Source organism: Onychomys torridus, chromosome 13 (genome assembly GCF_903995425.1).
Source record: "Onychomys torridus chromosome 13, mOncTor1.1, whole genome shotgun sequence".
NCBI lineage: Eukaryota > Metazoa > Chordata > Mammalia > Rodentia > Cricetidae > Onychomys > Onychomys torridus.
In genome coordinates this window covers 49,120,254-49,134,918 of record NC_050455.1, presented here as the reverse complement: position 1 = coordinate 49,134,918, position 14,665 = coordinate 49,120,254, and the positions used below count along the sequence as shown (strand labels likewise).

General features: G+C 47.3%; 1 protein-coding gene across 1 annotated transcript; it reads right to left on the bottom strand.

Moving 5' to 3' along the window:
* Positions 1-7,483: 7,483 nt before the first annotated feature.
* Positions 7,484-12,923, bottom strand: Rps14 (ribosomal protein S14). Its single transcript, XM_036204913.1, has 5 exons — positions 12,843-12,923; positions 10,348-10,498; positions 9,691-9,852; positions 8,156-8,232; positions 7,484-7,601 (listed from the first exon to the last, which is right to left on the bottom strand). Exons 2-5 carry the CDS (start codon positions 10,494-10,496, stop codon positions 7,534-7,536), a joined length of 456 nt encoding a protein of 151 aa, XP_036060806.1. The 5' UTR covers positions 10,497-10,498; positions 12,843-12,923; the 3' UTR covers positions 7,484-7,533.
* Between the last annotated feature and the right edge of the window lie 1,742 nt (positions 12,924-14,665).

The window sequence follows — 14,665 nt, the reverse complement described above, 5'->3', positions numbered from 1 at the left end:
CACAGAGTCTTAAAGATGATTAGTCTTAAGCCTTTCAGGTGCTGCTGTTCTGTACGGCTAAGAAAGCCAGTGTGGGAAGTAACTTGGCAGAGGAGCATCCTTTAACCCCAGCACTCTGGGAGGCAAAGGCAGGCAGAGCTCTGTGTTCAGGTCCACATAGTGAGACCTTGTTTCAAATAAAAGCCCCTAGAACATTGGCAAAGGTGTTGTGGTTGGTTGGTTGGTTTTAAATTCATGTGTGTATGTGTCTGTAAGCATCTGCTGTGTGTTGAGATGGGGAAGGCTACTAGACTTGGAGCTGGAACCATAGGTGGTTGTGAGCCACCCGACCTGGATGCTGGGGACTGAACTCTGGTCCCCTGGAAGACAGTAAGCACTCTTAACTGCTGAGTTCTCTCAAGCTCATTGCCTCATGTTGAGTCCTGAGATGTACTGTTTTGATCTGGGGCAACAGAACTCCCTATGCAGCCCAGGCAGGCCTGAGTTCTCCTGCTTGGCCTCATGAGTGCTGCGATTACTGGAGGGCCCTGCCATATCCAGGTACTATAGGGTTTTTTATTTTGTTTTTCCAAAGATTTTAATTTTTACAAAATGATTTATTTTCATTTTATATGCATTGGTCCTTTGCCTGCATGTCTGTGAGGATATCAGATCCCCTGAAACTGGAACTGCAGACAGTAGTGAGCTGCCATGTAGTACTGGGAATTGAATGCAGGCCCTGTGGAAGAGTAGCCAGTATTCTTAACTACAGAGCCATCTCTCCAGCCCTGTTTTGTTTTGGTTTTGATTTTTTTTTTTTTTTTTTTTTTTTTTTTGGTGTTTTGACACAAGGTTTCTCTAGCCATGGCTGTTCTGAAACACTGTTTACTAAGCTGGCCTCTGCCTCCTTCCCGAGTGCTGGGATTAAAGCAGACCACCTGGCTGGTATATATTCTAAAATTCATTCACATTGTGGCGTGTGCCCATGCCACATTCCTTAGTTGGATGATACTGCACTGTCTGGATGCATAAACTACCTAAATAGAGGCTGGAGAGATGGCTCAGCAGCTAAGACACTGGCTGCTTTCCCAGGGGACACAATGCCTCTTCTGGCCTCAGCACCGCACATACATGGTGCACAGACGTAAACTCAGGCAAAACAACTTTCACTTACACATAACATTTTAAAAATAAAGGTTGAGGGGGCTGGAGAGATGGCTCAGAGGTTAAGAGCACCGACTGCTCTTCCAGAGGTCCTGAGTTCAATTCCCAGCAACCACATGGTGGCTCACAACCATCTGTAATGAGATCTGGCACCCTCTTCTGTGTACATAATAAATAAATCTTAAAAAAAAAAAAAAAAAAAAAAAACCACACACACAAACAAAAATAAATAAATGAATGAATGAATGAACAAGAAAGAAAGAAAGGTTGAGCCGGGCGGTGGTGGAATGCACCTTTAATCCCAACACTTGGGAGGCAGAGCCAGGCGGATCTCTGTGAGTTCTAGGCCAGCCTGGTCTGCACCAGATCCAGGAAAGGCACCAAAACAACACAGAGAAACCCTGTCTCGAAAAACCAAAAAATAAATAAAAAATAAAGGTTGATTAGGGTGTATGATGTGAAATTCCCAAATAGTCAATAAGGAATTTCGTTTTAAAAAAGAAGAAAAGGTTGAGAGGGTAAGTGGTATAGAGAGATGGCTCAGGTTAGGAACATTTGCTGTCTCTGCCGAGGACCAGCGTTCACAGTATCCATAGGGTGTTGGGGACTCAGCTGCCTTTCTGCCTTTAACTCCAGCTCTAGAGTGATGCCTTCATATACATGTGTGTACAGTCACACACACACACACGAATCTTTGAAATTAGGGGATGTTTTGGGGAGCTGGGTTTTGGGGTGTTCGGCACTTGCTCTTGCAAAGGACAATTCTCAGCACCCATATGGTAGCTCACAATGTCTGTAACCCTAGTTTCAGGGAGTCTTGAACCCTCTTCTGGTCTCCATGGACGGTGTACTCATGTGGTATACATACCTATAAGCAGACACATACATGAAAATAAAAATAAATGAATCCTTAAAAGTTTAAAAATGGCCAGGCGGTGGTGGCGCATGCCTTTAATCCCAGCACTCGGGAGGCAGAGCCAAGCGGATATCTGTGAGTTCGAGGCTAGCCTGGTATACATAGTGAGATCCAAGACAGACACCAAAACTACACAGAGAAATGCTGTCTCAGAAAAAAAAAAAAAAAAAGTTTAAAAATGTTAAGTGTGTGTTGGCAAGCTGGCTCAGCAAGTAAAGGCATTTGCTTCCAAGCCTGGTGACTTGAATCCAGTCCTTGGGACTCACATGGTGGAAAGAGAGTCCAACTCCCTCACGATGTCCTCTGACCTCCACAAAAACACTGTGGACATGTGCACTCCCACACATGCATGAATAAATGTAACAGCACACTCAAAAATAATTAATGTGTAGTTAAACCCTGGTCATAAATCCATGCTGAACTTAGTTTTTAAAAGTGGGGGTGGGTGGCCACAGATCTTCCTTAATTAAAGAACTGTAAGTAATTTAAGATCAGTTCACTGAGCCGACCTCCCTCCCTCTAATAGTAGGCTGTGCTGGGTGACTCATCTTCCAGTGAATAGAATATGGCCGAGGGAAAATAGAAGTAACCAAGAAAGCCCATAGCACCTGTGAAATCATGTCATGCACAGACCCTCTGGTCATGGCAAGAGCACCTCACCACAGAATTCTTCCAGAAGACTCAGCGCCTCAATCTAAATAAGGGAAACCTGTGACTGAATTAGATCTACGAAAAGACTCCTTAAATTGTCATATTCGTGAACGTCAAAGACAAGACCCGAGAAGACTGAGGATATGTACCAGTGTCATTTCTTTTGACAAATATATCACAGCAGTGGCAGGCAGCAAGGGATGCCGGGTATGTAGTAGATGAGAACATGTAAATTATCTTTAACTCACTATCAAATGAAATTACTGCAGGGATGTGATTTCCTCCTGTGGGTCTGGTTTCTAGGTGTGTGTGGCACACAGTCAGGAGCCCATTCCACAGCTTCCGTCTGCAATGTCGGGACTGAAGCGCAGCCTTGTAGTGCAAACCGCTGTGGTGCTGTGCCTCAGAGGGGATCACAGGACAATGTTTAGCCAGGCAAGATGCTGCTATTCTTAAGCACATTCCGCTCTTGTGCCAAACGTATAAAGGACAGCTGGCTGGAACCCTGGTGGAAACATGCTGGCCGGGGCTTGGAGCATTCCCCTCGTTTCCTGTGATGGAACATTGCAATTTGTCCCGTTCCCTGGTAACCGGGGATGCAGTCAGCTGGGTCACTCAAAGTCCTTTCAGGGGTGATTGGGTTTTGGATTGGTGTTTTGTTTCTTTTTTGTTTTTGTTTTCTTTTAAGGACGGCTAAGTTGTGGTCAGCTTGGACTCCAGCAGTCTATGGGCCTCTGAGGCAGACAGTGCAAGACATACACGGTTACCTACCTGACCTCTACAGAGCTTGGGAACCCACCCATAGCAGGTGAGCCTGAAGCTGGCAACCCTATCATCCCTCTGGAGATGGCCGCCACCCAACACTGCCCTGCTCCTGGCTACCCACTCACTGGACTTCATGGAATGTTTTCTCTCCCACTTAGTCACCCCATTTTTCCTGTAGCCAGTGGGAACTAAATTGAGGGATTGGGGGTGCTCAGTGGAGGTTTTAATATCTCAGGCCTGGGGGCATCTCCCAGCTCTGCACAATAAACTGTTTGGTCCCATTTAGTTATACCCTTTCTCCTTTTCTCCAGGACAGAACCTAGTCTCTTCAGGGAATCTCCTCAGCCTTTGGGGCTAGCATGCTCACACCTTAGGCCCTCTCCCTCCGCCCGAGCCAGGCCTAACTCCTTTAGTTTCTCATTTTCTACTCCAGCCTTTCCCATGCTCCCTGCTCTTCCCCTCTGGGCCTCAACTACCTTCTACTCATCTGTTAGAGAGTGTTTTTTCTCACAAAGCTAGCTTCTAGAGTATTGGTTCTCAATCTGTGGGTCACAGCCCTTTGGGGAGGAATGAATGACCCTTTCACGGGAGTCACATATCAGAGATCATGCATATCAGATGTTTGCATCACAATCCATAACAATAGCAAAATAACAGTTATGAAATAGCAACAAAAATAATTTTTGGGGGGTTGGGGATTTAGCTCAGTGGTAGAGTGCTTGCCTAGCAAGCACAAGGCCCTGGGTTCGATCCTTGCTCAAAAAAAATAAATAACTTCTGGTCGGGGTCACTGCAACTTTATTAAACTGTATTGAAGGGTCACAGAATTAGGAAGGCTGAGAACCACTGTTCCAGAGGCTTCTCATGGTATTCCTCCCCTGAATTCCTATAGCACCTTTTTGTTCCTGAGGGGTACTCCTGGCCACCTATTTATTGCAATATCCCATTCCTCCACTCCTGTGTTGTCACTGACAGGGACAGCAGATGCAGGCCCTGTTCTGCATCTGCTACCTCTGCTCCAGGCCCAGTCTGCAAAAGTAGGGACTTGACAGAGACTGATAAACCACGGAAAGAATAGATGAAGGGACTCCTCCCACCTCTGTACTCATCCAAGTCAGTATTTTGAAGTGCTCACCTAAATCCTGAGTAAATTGAAAAACAAAACAAAACAACAAATAAACAAACAACATGCATTCCACAACTCCAGAGACGTAAAGGGAATCTTGGGCAAGCACTTACAAGAAATCTAAGAAAAAGAGCATCCAAACAAGCTAATCATGGTGGCGCACACCTTTAACCCTAGCACTCAGGAGGCAGAGGCAGCCGGATCATTGAGTTCGAGACCAGCCTGGTCTACAAATGAGTACCAGTAAAGCCAGGGCTGCACAGTGAGACCCTGTCTTGAAAAACCAGAGAGAGAGAGAAGAAAGACAGAGACCAAATGGATTAGGGACGAGAAAACTGTCAGCCTACAAATACCGGAGCTAATTAATGGTCAGGGGAGTAAGGCAGGCCACGTCTTCTGTCTCCATGTCTTTCCCCAACTAAACCTGAGGGAGCTAAACCTGACATTCACATCAAGTTAGAAATAGATTTCTTAGCTAATGCGGCCCTGCTCCCGTAGAAGAAAAAGTGAACTTTCCCTGTTGAAGGCTTTCCTCAACTGGGGCCCCCAGTTCCCCACAGATAACATAAAACCAAATATAAGTTTAAAGGAAATCAGTATACCTGGAAACTAGTCATCAGAAGAGCTAGCACAAAGGTGAAACAGATGTAGATACCCTGAAGACTTCAGATTCTAGAATCTGAAATGAATATATATGAAGTGCTTAAGGAAATACACCATGGAGTGGGGGTGGGGGTGCATGCCTTTCATCCCAGCACTCAGGAGGCAGAAGCAGGCAGATCTCTGTGAGCTCAAGGCCAGCCTGGTCTACAGAGTGAGATCCAGGACAGGCATCAAAGCTACACAGAGAAACCGTGTCTCGAAAAACAAAAACAAACAAACAAAAAACACCATGAAGTCGGGCATGGTGGTGCACACCTTTAATCCTAGTGCTTGGGAAGCAGAGGCGGGTGAATCTCTGTGAGTTCCAGCATAGCCAGAACTACATGGTGAGACTCTGTCTCAAAACAAACAAACAAACAAAAAGAAAGAAAAGAAAGAAAGAAAAGAAAAGAAATGCACAATGGAAGAATTTAAAAAAGAAGAAGAAGAAGAAGCAAAAATCACGAATCACATTGGAGTATATTTTCACACTGGAGTATATTTTCACACTGGAGTATATTTTCACATTGGAGTATATTTTCACACTGGAGTATATTTTCACACTGGAGTATATTTTCACACTGGAGTATATTTTCACACTGGAGTATATTTTCACACGAGTATATTTTCACATTGGAGTATATTTTCACATTGGAGTATATTTTCACACTGGAGTATATTTTCACACTGGAGTATATTTGAAAACCACCCAAGGAAGTCTCTCAGAAAAACGGGTGACTGAAATGAAATGCACAGTGCTGGGCTGCACGGTACCTTAGAGCTGGCAGAGGAGTGACTGAACAGAAGATGAGGGGCAGAGGTTCGGACAGGATGGGATAGTCTGCCTCTCCTCATGGCTTGCTTGGCTGTGCTGACTGCGCCTGGCTTTCAGGCAGCCTTTGTTCCCTAGGTGCGCCAAGTGGAGGCTCCCTGTAACCCAGAGAAGTACTGTCAGAGCTGTCTGTCTTTCCAACGAGGGGGCGGCTGCACACATGCCTTTAACCCCAGAACTCAGAAGAGAGGCAGTTGGGAAGCTATGAATACCAGTCCAGCCAGGCTTACATAGAGACCCTGTCTCAAAGCAATAAAAAAACAAACCCTTCCAGAACACTCAGTACCATCTGAATACCACTATGTCCTTGGAGCTAGATGCCAGCTTCTGGAAAGCAGAAACCGTTATCTTTTTTATTGCTGATGGAAATAGGACTTGGTATCTATTTGTGGGGTGACTGATTCTTAGGTACTTTATGTACCAATGTGGAACAACCTCCAAGAAGTGCTAAGGAAAGCAAGGCAAGTGGCAAGCTATCCTTCTTGCACAGCCGGTGTGTGGGGGTAGAGGAGAAACACACCCACACAGGTTTATATATGGCTCAGGTCTTGAAGGCTTCCTCCTCCTCTTCTGGTCGCGCTACACTTGATCGATCAACAGTTGCACCCTGCTCTGGCCCTTTAAGAACCAAATGGGAAGCCAGGTGGTAGTGGATTAAAGGTGAGCCTTTAATCCCATATTAGGAGGCAGAGGTAGGTGGAAGCTGGCCTGGTCTATAGAGCTAGTTCCAGGATGAGACTGTTGAAAACCTAACAAAAAGAACCAAACTGGCTGTATTAATTCACACTTGTAATCCCAGCACTAAAGGAGGCCATACTGGCTGCCTACTTGTGACCCCCCTGCTGGGGTTAGAGGTAGTCTCCCTAATGCCTGAGCTATAAATAGTTCCACTTTCAAAACAGCACTGGGGGCTGGAGAGATGGCTCAGAGGTTAAGAGCACTGGCTGTTCTTCAAGAGGTTCTGAGTTCAATCCCCAGCAACATGGTGGCTCACAACCATCTATAATGAGATCTGGTGCTCTCTTCTGGCCATGCAGACACAGCACTGTATACATAATAAATAAATCTTAAAAAACAACAACAAAAACAAACAAAAAACAGCACTGGCCAACAAATTAATGCCAGAGGGGCAGCCTCGGCATCTCCTCTCCTCTCTTTCCCAGTCTGTAAATCAGGCTTGCCCAAGCTACACCAGAAGCTCCTGTATGCAATCTTCACACCCCCTCAAACAATACACTGCCTTGGTGTGGCCCTGGGAGGCCCCTAAGTGACAGAGGTGTGATTGATGGTGCACGCTTTTAATCCCAGCACTCGGGAGGCAGAGGCAGGCGGATCTCTGTGAGTTCCAGGCCAGCCTGGGCTAGAGAGACACCCTGCCTGAAACCAAAAAGAAACATTAGAACCAAAATAGCTTATACAAAGCAATTTATTAACAGAAAATAATTTGAGAAGTCCTGTTCACAGACGGCGACCACGACGACCACCCTTCCTTCGGGTGCTGTCAGAGGGGATGGGGGTGACATCCTCTGTGAGAAGAAAGAAAATGTCACTGCATGTAGCTACATGAAGACACAGGCCTCCCCAGCCTCGAGACTAATTTGCAGATTTTTTTACACCTGCCATTTCCTCACCCAATTCATGTTGGGAGGGGACACAAGCTGAGAAGGCACACAAACATCAGAAGGGAAGGACACCTCGTTCCTAACTCAGAGCCTACCGACTCCAATACAAAGTAGCCCCACACTAGCAACTGTGGCTGTTTGCTCTTTAGACTAGGTGTGTGCAACTCTTCTTCATCTGGACTGCCCCAGGGGGCAGGCTCTAACATTCAGTAAGCAGAGACAAAGGCTGCCGAAATCAGACTCACAGCGTTTCTAAGCTTTTCCAACACAGATGGGAAAAACATGATATGACAGATACAGGGGTATTTATGGAGATGCACTCTCACAATGTCTTTTACAGGCTCTTATAACAAAAGTAACCACCAGTCACCAGACAAGAACCATTATGCACATCACATGGTTTGGAAGGGGTCAATGCTTTAAAACAAACCCAAATGTTAGCTAGAGGGAGCACTCACCAATCCGCCCAATCTTCATCCCCGAGCGAGCAAGAGCTCTGAGGGCTGACTGGGCTCCAGGTCCAGGGGTCTTAGTCCTAGAAAATGAAGGATTGTTGGCCAAGTCAGCGGGGACTGCTCCTAAAACTCGTATGTTCTAATACACTTCTGAATGGGGGGGGGGGGGGGGGCGCGCGGCAGCGGCAGTTAAAAGATCTGCACACTCTGAGGGAGGCATATAAAATTTCAGACTGGGGGCCACTCTGATTTTCTTATTACCCGATCTCACAAAACCAAACCTTTCAAAACTGCTAAATGAGGGCTGGAGAGATGGCTCAGCAGTTAAGAGTGCCACGGTTCTAGCAGAGAACCTGGTTCTGTTCCCTATTACCTACATGGTAGCTCACAACCACCCACAACACCAATTCCAGGAGACTCACAGTCCTCTTCTGGCCTCCACAGGGAACTAGTGGTACACACACACACAGGAAACACACACATGTAATTTTTTCCACCTTTTTTTTTTTGGTGTGTGGAGGCTCACACCTGTAATCCCAGCACTCGGGAGGCAGAGGCAGGCGGATCTCTGTGAGTTCGAGGCCAGCCTGGTCTACAGAGTGAGATCCAAGACAGGCTCAAAGCTACACAGAGAAACCCTGTCTCAAACAAAACAAACAAAAAAAGGGTTGGGGATTTAGCTCAGTGGTAGAGTGCTTGCCTAGCAAGTGCAAGGCCCGGGTTCGGTCCTCAGCTCCAAATAAACAAAAACAAAACAAAAGTGTATGCCACCATGCATGCAAATCCTTAAAGGGGGGGGGGGGGGGGGGGCGGCACAAAAAACGCCCCTCTCCACACAGCCTCTCGGCCTGGCTGTCCTCCCCCTTGCTGTGATTCCCACTTTCCAGCTCCCACATCCAAGATGCAGCACCTTCATGGGACCACCCGATCAGCTTCCATGTAGCATCTCTCCGCACAGCAGCTGCCTATTCTAGTTTCCATGCCCAAGTCCTCGCTCTCGGCTCCATCCCCGCTTCTTGGAGCACACCTCGTGCCAACCTCTTTCCCACCCCAAGGAGTTTCTCCTGTAGTTGTCTATCTGGACTACACACCCCCAGCTCATCAGTTAAGCACAGTTTAGCTCAAGCTGGCCTCAAACTCATTATGCAACCCGTAACCAACTTGAAACTCTTGACCCCTTGCCCCCCCTTTCTGGGACAACAGGTGTGTACTATCACACTCAGTCTAACTGGTGCTGGGAAACGGAGGGTCAGTCTCACGAATGCTAAAAAAGCACTCTAAAGGACGACATCAAGAACACCACACTGATTTCTTTTGAGGCAGAAGCTCACTGGCTAGTCCAGGTTAACCCCAAACTCTAGATCCTCCTACAGTGGTTCCTGAGTGCTAGAATTACAGGCATCAGGCCCCATGCCTAACTAGGAACACACACACACACACACACACACATGCCTAAAACAGCTTGTTCTCAGACATAACAGAGAAATCAAACCGCAAATCCACGCCCAGTGAACCCACAGCGGCCCAGCCCCCTGTACCTGTTCCCTCCCGTGGCGCGGAGTTTGATATGCAGGGCAGTGATGCCCAGCTCCTTGCACCTCTGGGCCACATCCTGGGCAGCCAACATGGCTGCATACGGAGAGGACTCATCCCTGTCAGCCTTTACCTTCATTCCACCAGTCACCCGGCAGATGGTTTCCCTAGAGACAAAAGCAGAGCCATGTCTTCATTTTCCAACAAGGATACATGGAACACTGAACCCCAATGGACACGGTCTTAACAATTTAGGAACGACAGACTGACTGGTTAACTTGAGCATTCATCCTGATAGTTGTTTGTATTTACAGGGGTAACTAACTCCTTATTAATAATTAGTTTTGTATTTTATCCTCATCATCACTTCCACAATGCATGTATAACACGCGTGTGTATAATCTCTAACATACATGGCTGGAAATGTAGCTTAGTTGGTGGTAGTGGTTGCCCACCAAAGCCCTAGACTCAACCTCCAGAAGCACATGAAACCACAGCAAAGGGGTAGTGGAGGCAGGAGGATCAGAAACTCAAGTTTATCCTCAGCTACATGTAACAGTGTTTTCTCTTGTAACTCATGGGAAATTAAGCTAGGCGGTAACAACCCTTTAGAGCGAATCCCATAAACTGCTATAGCCATTCCTCCCTGTTCAAGTACTCACTTGCCAGAAAGATCGGTAACATGGACAAAGGTGTCATTGAAGGATGCGAAGATGTGGCAGACACCAAATACATTCTCTCCTTCAGCCACTTGAGGCCCAAGGCTGATGACCTGTTCTTCCTTCTTTTCCTTCCCCTTGCGAGGTGCCATTTCTAAGTGGAAGGAGAACCTCAATGTTAACAGACAAAAAGGTTCCAGAACATTTTTCTTTACCTACTAAAGGAATACCCAAGTTTTGCTCCTTTGGCTCTCTAATATCCTACCTCTTTGTACTTGGAGGGTTATCGAGTCATAACCTAAAAGGAGGTGCCAAGAGAAGAGACAATTTCTCAACAAAAGCTCAAAGCATTTTTAGGATGAGCCTATGGTTCCAGCAATGAACCACAAGCATCTCTAACTTTCACAAACAGCTATCTAAAATAGACAACAGGTCTCAGGCCCAAGTTCCACTCCCCTCTCCCCCTCTTCAAGCTTGGAGGTTTATTTGTCCAGTGTCACGACTGAAGTTACTGCAATGCAGCTGAATGGCAGAGACCACAACCAGCTTAGGGGATTCTCTGGCCATGCACAATGCTGAAATCGAAGTTTCCTGGGCACCAAAAACCACTTACAGTTTAGGCCCCAAGAAGCCTAAAAAGACAAGACAAAAAGTCAAAGCCAAGATCACTGGTGAGTGGCAGTTAGATCCAAGAGTGGGGGAGCCCACTGTCCACATTCTGACTTTCCAGCTTATCCTTGCCAACACAGCCTTCACGACAGCCTTTCACTGTTTAGAACCAAATCCTCACCCTTTACATCAGCGAACATTAAAAAAAGTGTGCCAGTGCATCTTTAATCCCAGCACTCAGGAGGCAGAGGGTGGATCTGAGTTCAAGGCCAGAGTGAGTTCGAGGACAGGCTCCAAAGCTACACAAAGAAACCCTGTTTGAAAACACCAAAAGTGTGCTAGTGTATAATTTAACCTCAGCACTTGTGAGTCAGAGGCAGGAGGATCTCTTGAGTTGCTATGTAGGCCAGTTAAGATATCCATGTCTAAAATCTCGTACTCAGGAGATCAAATGACTCTAGCCCTGTGCTTCTCAACCTAAAGCTGTGACTCTTTAATACAGGTCTCCTCATACTGTGGAGACCACCCCCAACCATAAAATCATTTTGTTACTACTTCATAAGTCTAACTTTGCTTTTTATTCTTTCTTCAAGACAGGGTTTCTCTGTGTAGTTTTAGTGCCTGTCCTGAAGCTTGCTCTGCAGACCAGGCTGGCCTCGAACTCACAGAGATCCACCTGGCTCTACCTACCAAGTGCTGAATTAAAGGCCTGTACCGCCACCGGCTCACTTTGCTTTGGGCTTAATTCTGCTACTTTTATGACTTGTAAATACATCTGATATGCAACCCCCTGTGAAAGGGTCATGTTCCTCTCAGGCTGATAACTGCTGCTCTAGCCTACAATGTAAGTGCAGACATAGGACCTAGGGAAAAGGCACCAACAAGGAGGCCGGTTTTCTGTCAAAAGTCGCAGGCAGGCCTTTGACCAACCAAAGACTAAGGACCAGGACAAACCACCAACATTTCCAGAAGAAACTGGCACTGAGCAGCACTCAAAACAAAATCAGGCCATATCCCAGCAAATAAGAGGGTCTGTCCAGGACAATACAGGCTTCTATTCTCTTCCTAGAAACAAGATGCCCCTACTCCACAGGCCTTAAGAAAGTAGGTTTCAACTATTCCTGGGATCTCTCTAGTGCCTTCCTCAGACTATCTGTGGCCTATTAATATTAATCAAAAGCACAAGGGCGGGTGTAGGATGTAGTCACCTGCCCTTGCCCTCAAATTAGGATAACAATCAGGATCCGGTAGGGTACAAATCGTTCCGGCTTGATGTCTACTCAATGTGGCTTTGCCATCTTCAGTGGAGATGAGAATGGTTATTCAGGAAAACGTAAACATATGGCATCGGTCCTACTCTACTAGGGAGCACCCCGACAGGCAATGTGTCCGATTCAGGGGGGTCAGGGAGCACCCCGACAGGCAATGTGTCCGACTCGGGGGGTTAACCACCGTGGGTTAGCAGCACTCTGCACAGGGACGGGGTTTTCCGGCTTTCCCTTTTACTCTTGAATCTACACAAGGGCCCGGTACGACTCCTACTCGTATTTTTCACGGGAGGGAAACGAGGTTAGGTGCAGGCCTGAGGCTGCCCGTTAGCTACCTAACGGGGTGCCGGTGCCGGCCCACCCGCAACTACAGACGCGATCCCCAGGGTCGGGGGCGGCTGTGGCGAGACGGCAAGGCCCAGGGCAGCACCCGCACCCACTGCCGACTTCCCGATCGCCGGCCAGAAGGCCGCCTCCGGGACTCGGCGCAGCCCTGCGCCCGGTGGGTCGCGGCGGCGGAATGGCCGCCCGTCTCTCCCACGCACAGACCCCGGCCCCCGACCCCTGCAGATGCCCCTGGCCGGAGGATGCCGCACGATTCTCGGCGGCCGGGCCTCCTACCTGAGCGTCGTCTCCAGACTCCTCCACCGGAAAGAGAGAGGCGGAAGGGGCGGGCAGACGGGTCACTTCCGTGTTCCGGAAGTGTACCGGTGAGGTCACGGAGAGACGCCGGCTGCCCGGAAGAAGCCTCCAATCACTGTCTCCAAGGAGGCTAAAGCTGCCAGCGAGGAAGATGGCTTATTAAGGACGCCGGGTGCTGCGTGTCGCTGCGACCCGATCTGCCTAGGAGACGGCGCGGAGCGGACACGCGCGGGAGAAGAGGCGGGCTATGCTCCAGGTCGCGGCGGCCGCAGCTACACGGACTTCCGCCATCAGGACCTCAGGCCAGGCAGCCTGGAAGCGACAGCGCACCTCGTGGTACGGAGGAGAATAACAGCAACCACGAAACAGCCTTGTAATGCAACTTTGGCCCATTTTGTACAGTACAGAGCCCTTACATGCTACCCTGCACTAAAGCATCTTATATTCGGTGTTTCAGTTAATCCTCTCGACACAAACTAGATACTTTTGATTTTCATTGTGCAGATAGGTGTATGAACTGAGACCACGTATGTGGTCGATTTGGGGTTATGGCATAAAAGCCCCATGTTTGTTTGTTTATTTATTTATTTATTCATTTATTTGTGGAGCTGAGGATCGAACCCAGGGCCTTGCACTTGCTAGGCAAGCGCTCTACCACTGAGCTAAATCCCCAACCCAAGACCCATGTTTAATAGTCATTTTCATATATCCCTCTAATAACAGTATTGGAGAATCTTGACGAATTGGGAGATTTGTCGATAGAAATGAGGAGAAGGGCGGAGAAATGTTCCCTGTAAAACTTGAAAAACGGGCTAGAGAGATGGCTCAGAGGTTAAGAACACTGGCTGCTCTTCCAGAGTTCCTGAGTTCAATACCCAGCAACCACATGCTGGCTCACAACCATCTGCAATGAGATCTGGTGCCCTCTTCTGGCCTGCAGGCATACATGCAGGCAGAACACTGTATGCATAATAAATAAATAAACCTAAAAAAAGTACTTAAAAAACATGGATACAATACACACACACACATACATACACTGGCTGTACATACATCCATAGAGTCATATTGCAGAGCATGGCAAACAGTAATGCTACATATACAGAGACACAGATACATACAGCTAAATAATAAAATTTATATATTGCATATAGTTCTCTGTGTACTGGAATTGATACCACTCTGAAAGATTTCAGCTACATTTAGGGAAATTTTTATTCTTTTGAGACAGGGTCTCACTGTGTCTCCATAACTGGCCTGAACCTTTCTGTGTAGATGGGGCTGGCCTTGAACTCTCAGAGATCCACCTGTCTCTGCCCCCAGACCACTAGGATCAAAGATGTGTGTCACCGGGCAGTGGTGGCGCACCCCTTTAATCCCAGCACTGGGGAGGCAGAGCCAGGCAGATCTCTGTGAGTTCAAGGCCTTCCTGGTCTAGAGAGCCAGTTCCAGGAGAGGCTCCAAAAGATACACAGAAAAACCCTGTCTCAAAAAACAAACGCCTCCCCCCACACACACACAAAAAGAAAAAAGAAAAGAAAAGGAAGAAAGAAACAGACCTCCCCACTAATCTTATATTCTTACATTTAGCATGCTGTCTTTCCCAGTATTACTTAGGGATATACATATGGGAAAGGACTTTAGGGGAAGGAGACAAGATCTCTTGTAGCCCAAGCTAACCTTGAACTGCCTATATTGCTGAGGATAACCTTGAACTCCCGACTCTTGCTTCTGCCTCCTGAGTGCTGGGATTATAGATACATACCCTCATGCATGGCTTTTTTTCTCTTTTCTTTCTTGTT

Excerpts from the sequence above, each read along its gene's own strand:
- Rps14 (XM_036204913.1), bottom strand. The coding sequence starts at position 10,496 with ATGGCACCTCGCAAGGGGAAGGAAAAGAAGGAAGAACAGGTCATCAGC. Across the intron at positions 9,853-10,347 it reads GTTACCGATCTTTCTGGCAA|GGAAACCATCTGCCGGGTGA; the intron begins GTGAGTACTTGA and ends TTTTGTCTCTAG. Across the intron at positions 8,233-9,690 it reads CGCGCCACGGGAGGGAACAG|GACTAAGACCCCTGGACCTG; the intron begins GTACAGGGGGCT and ends TTCATTTTCTAG.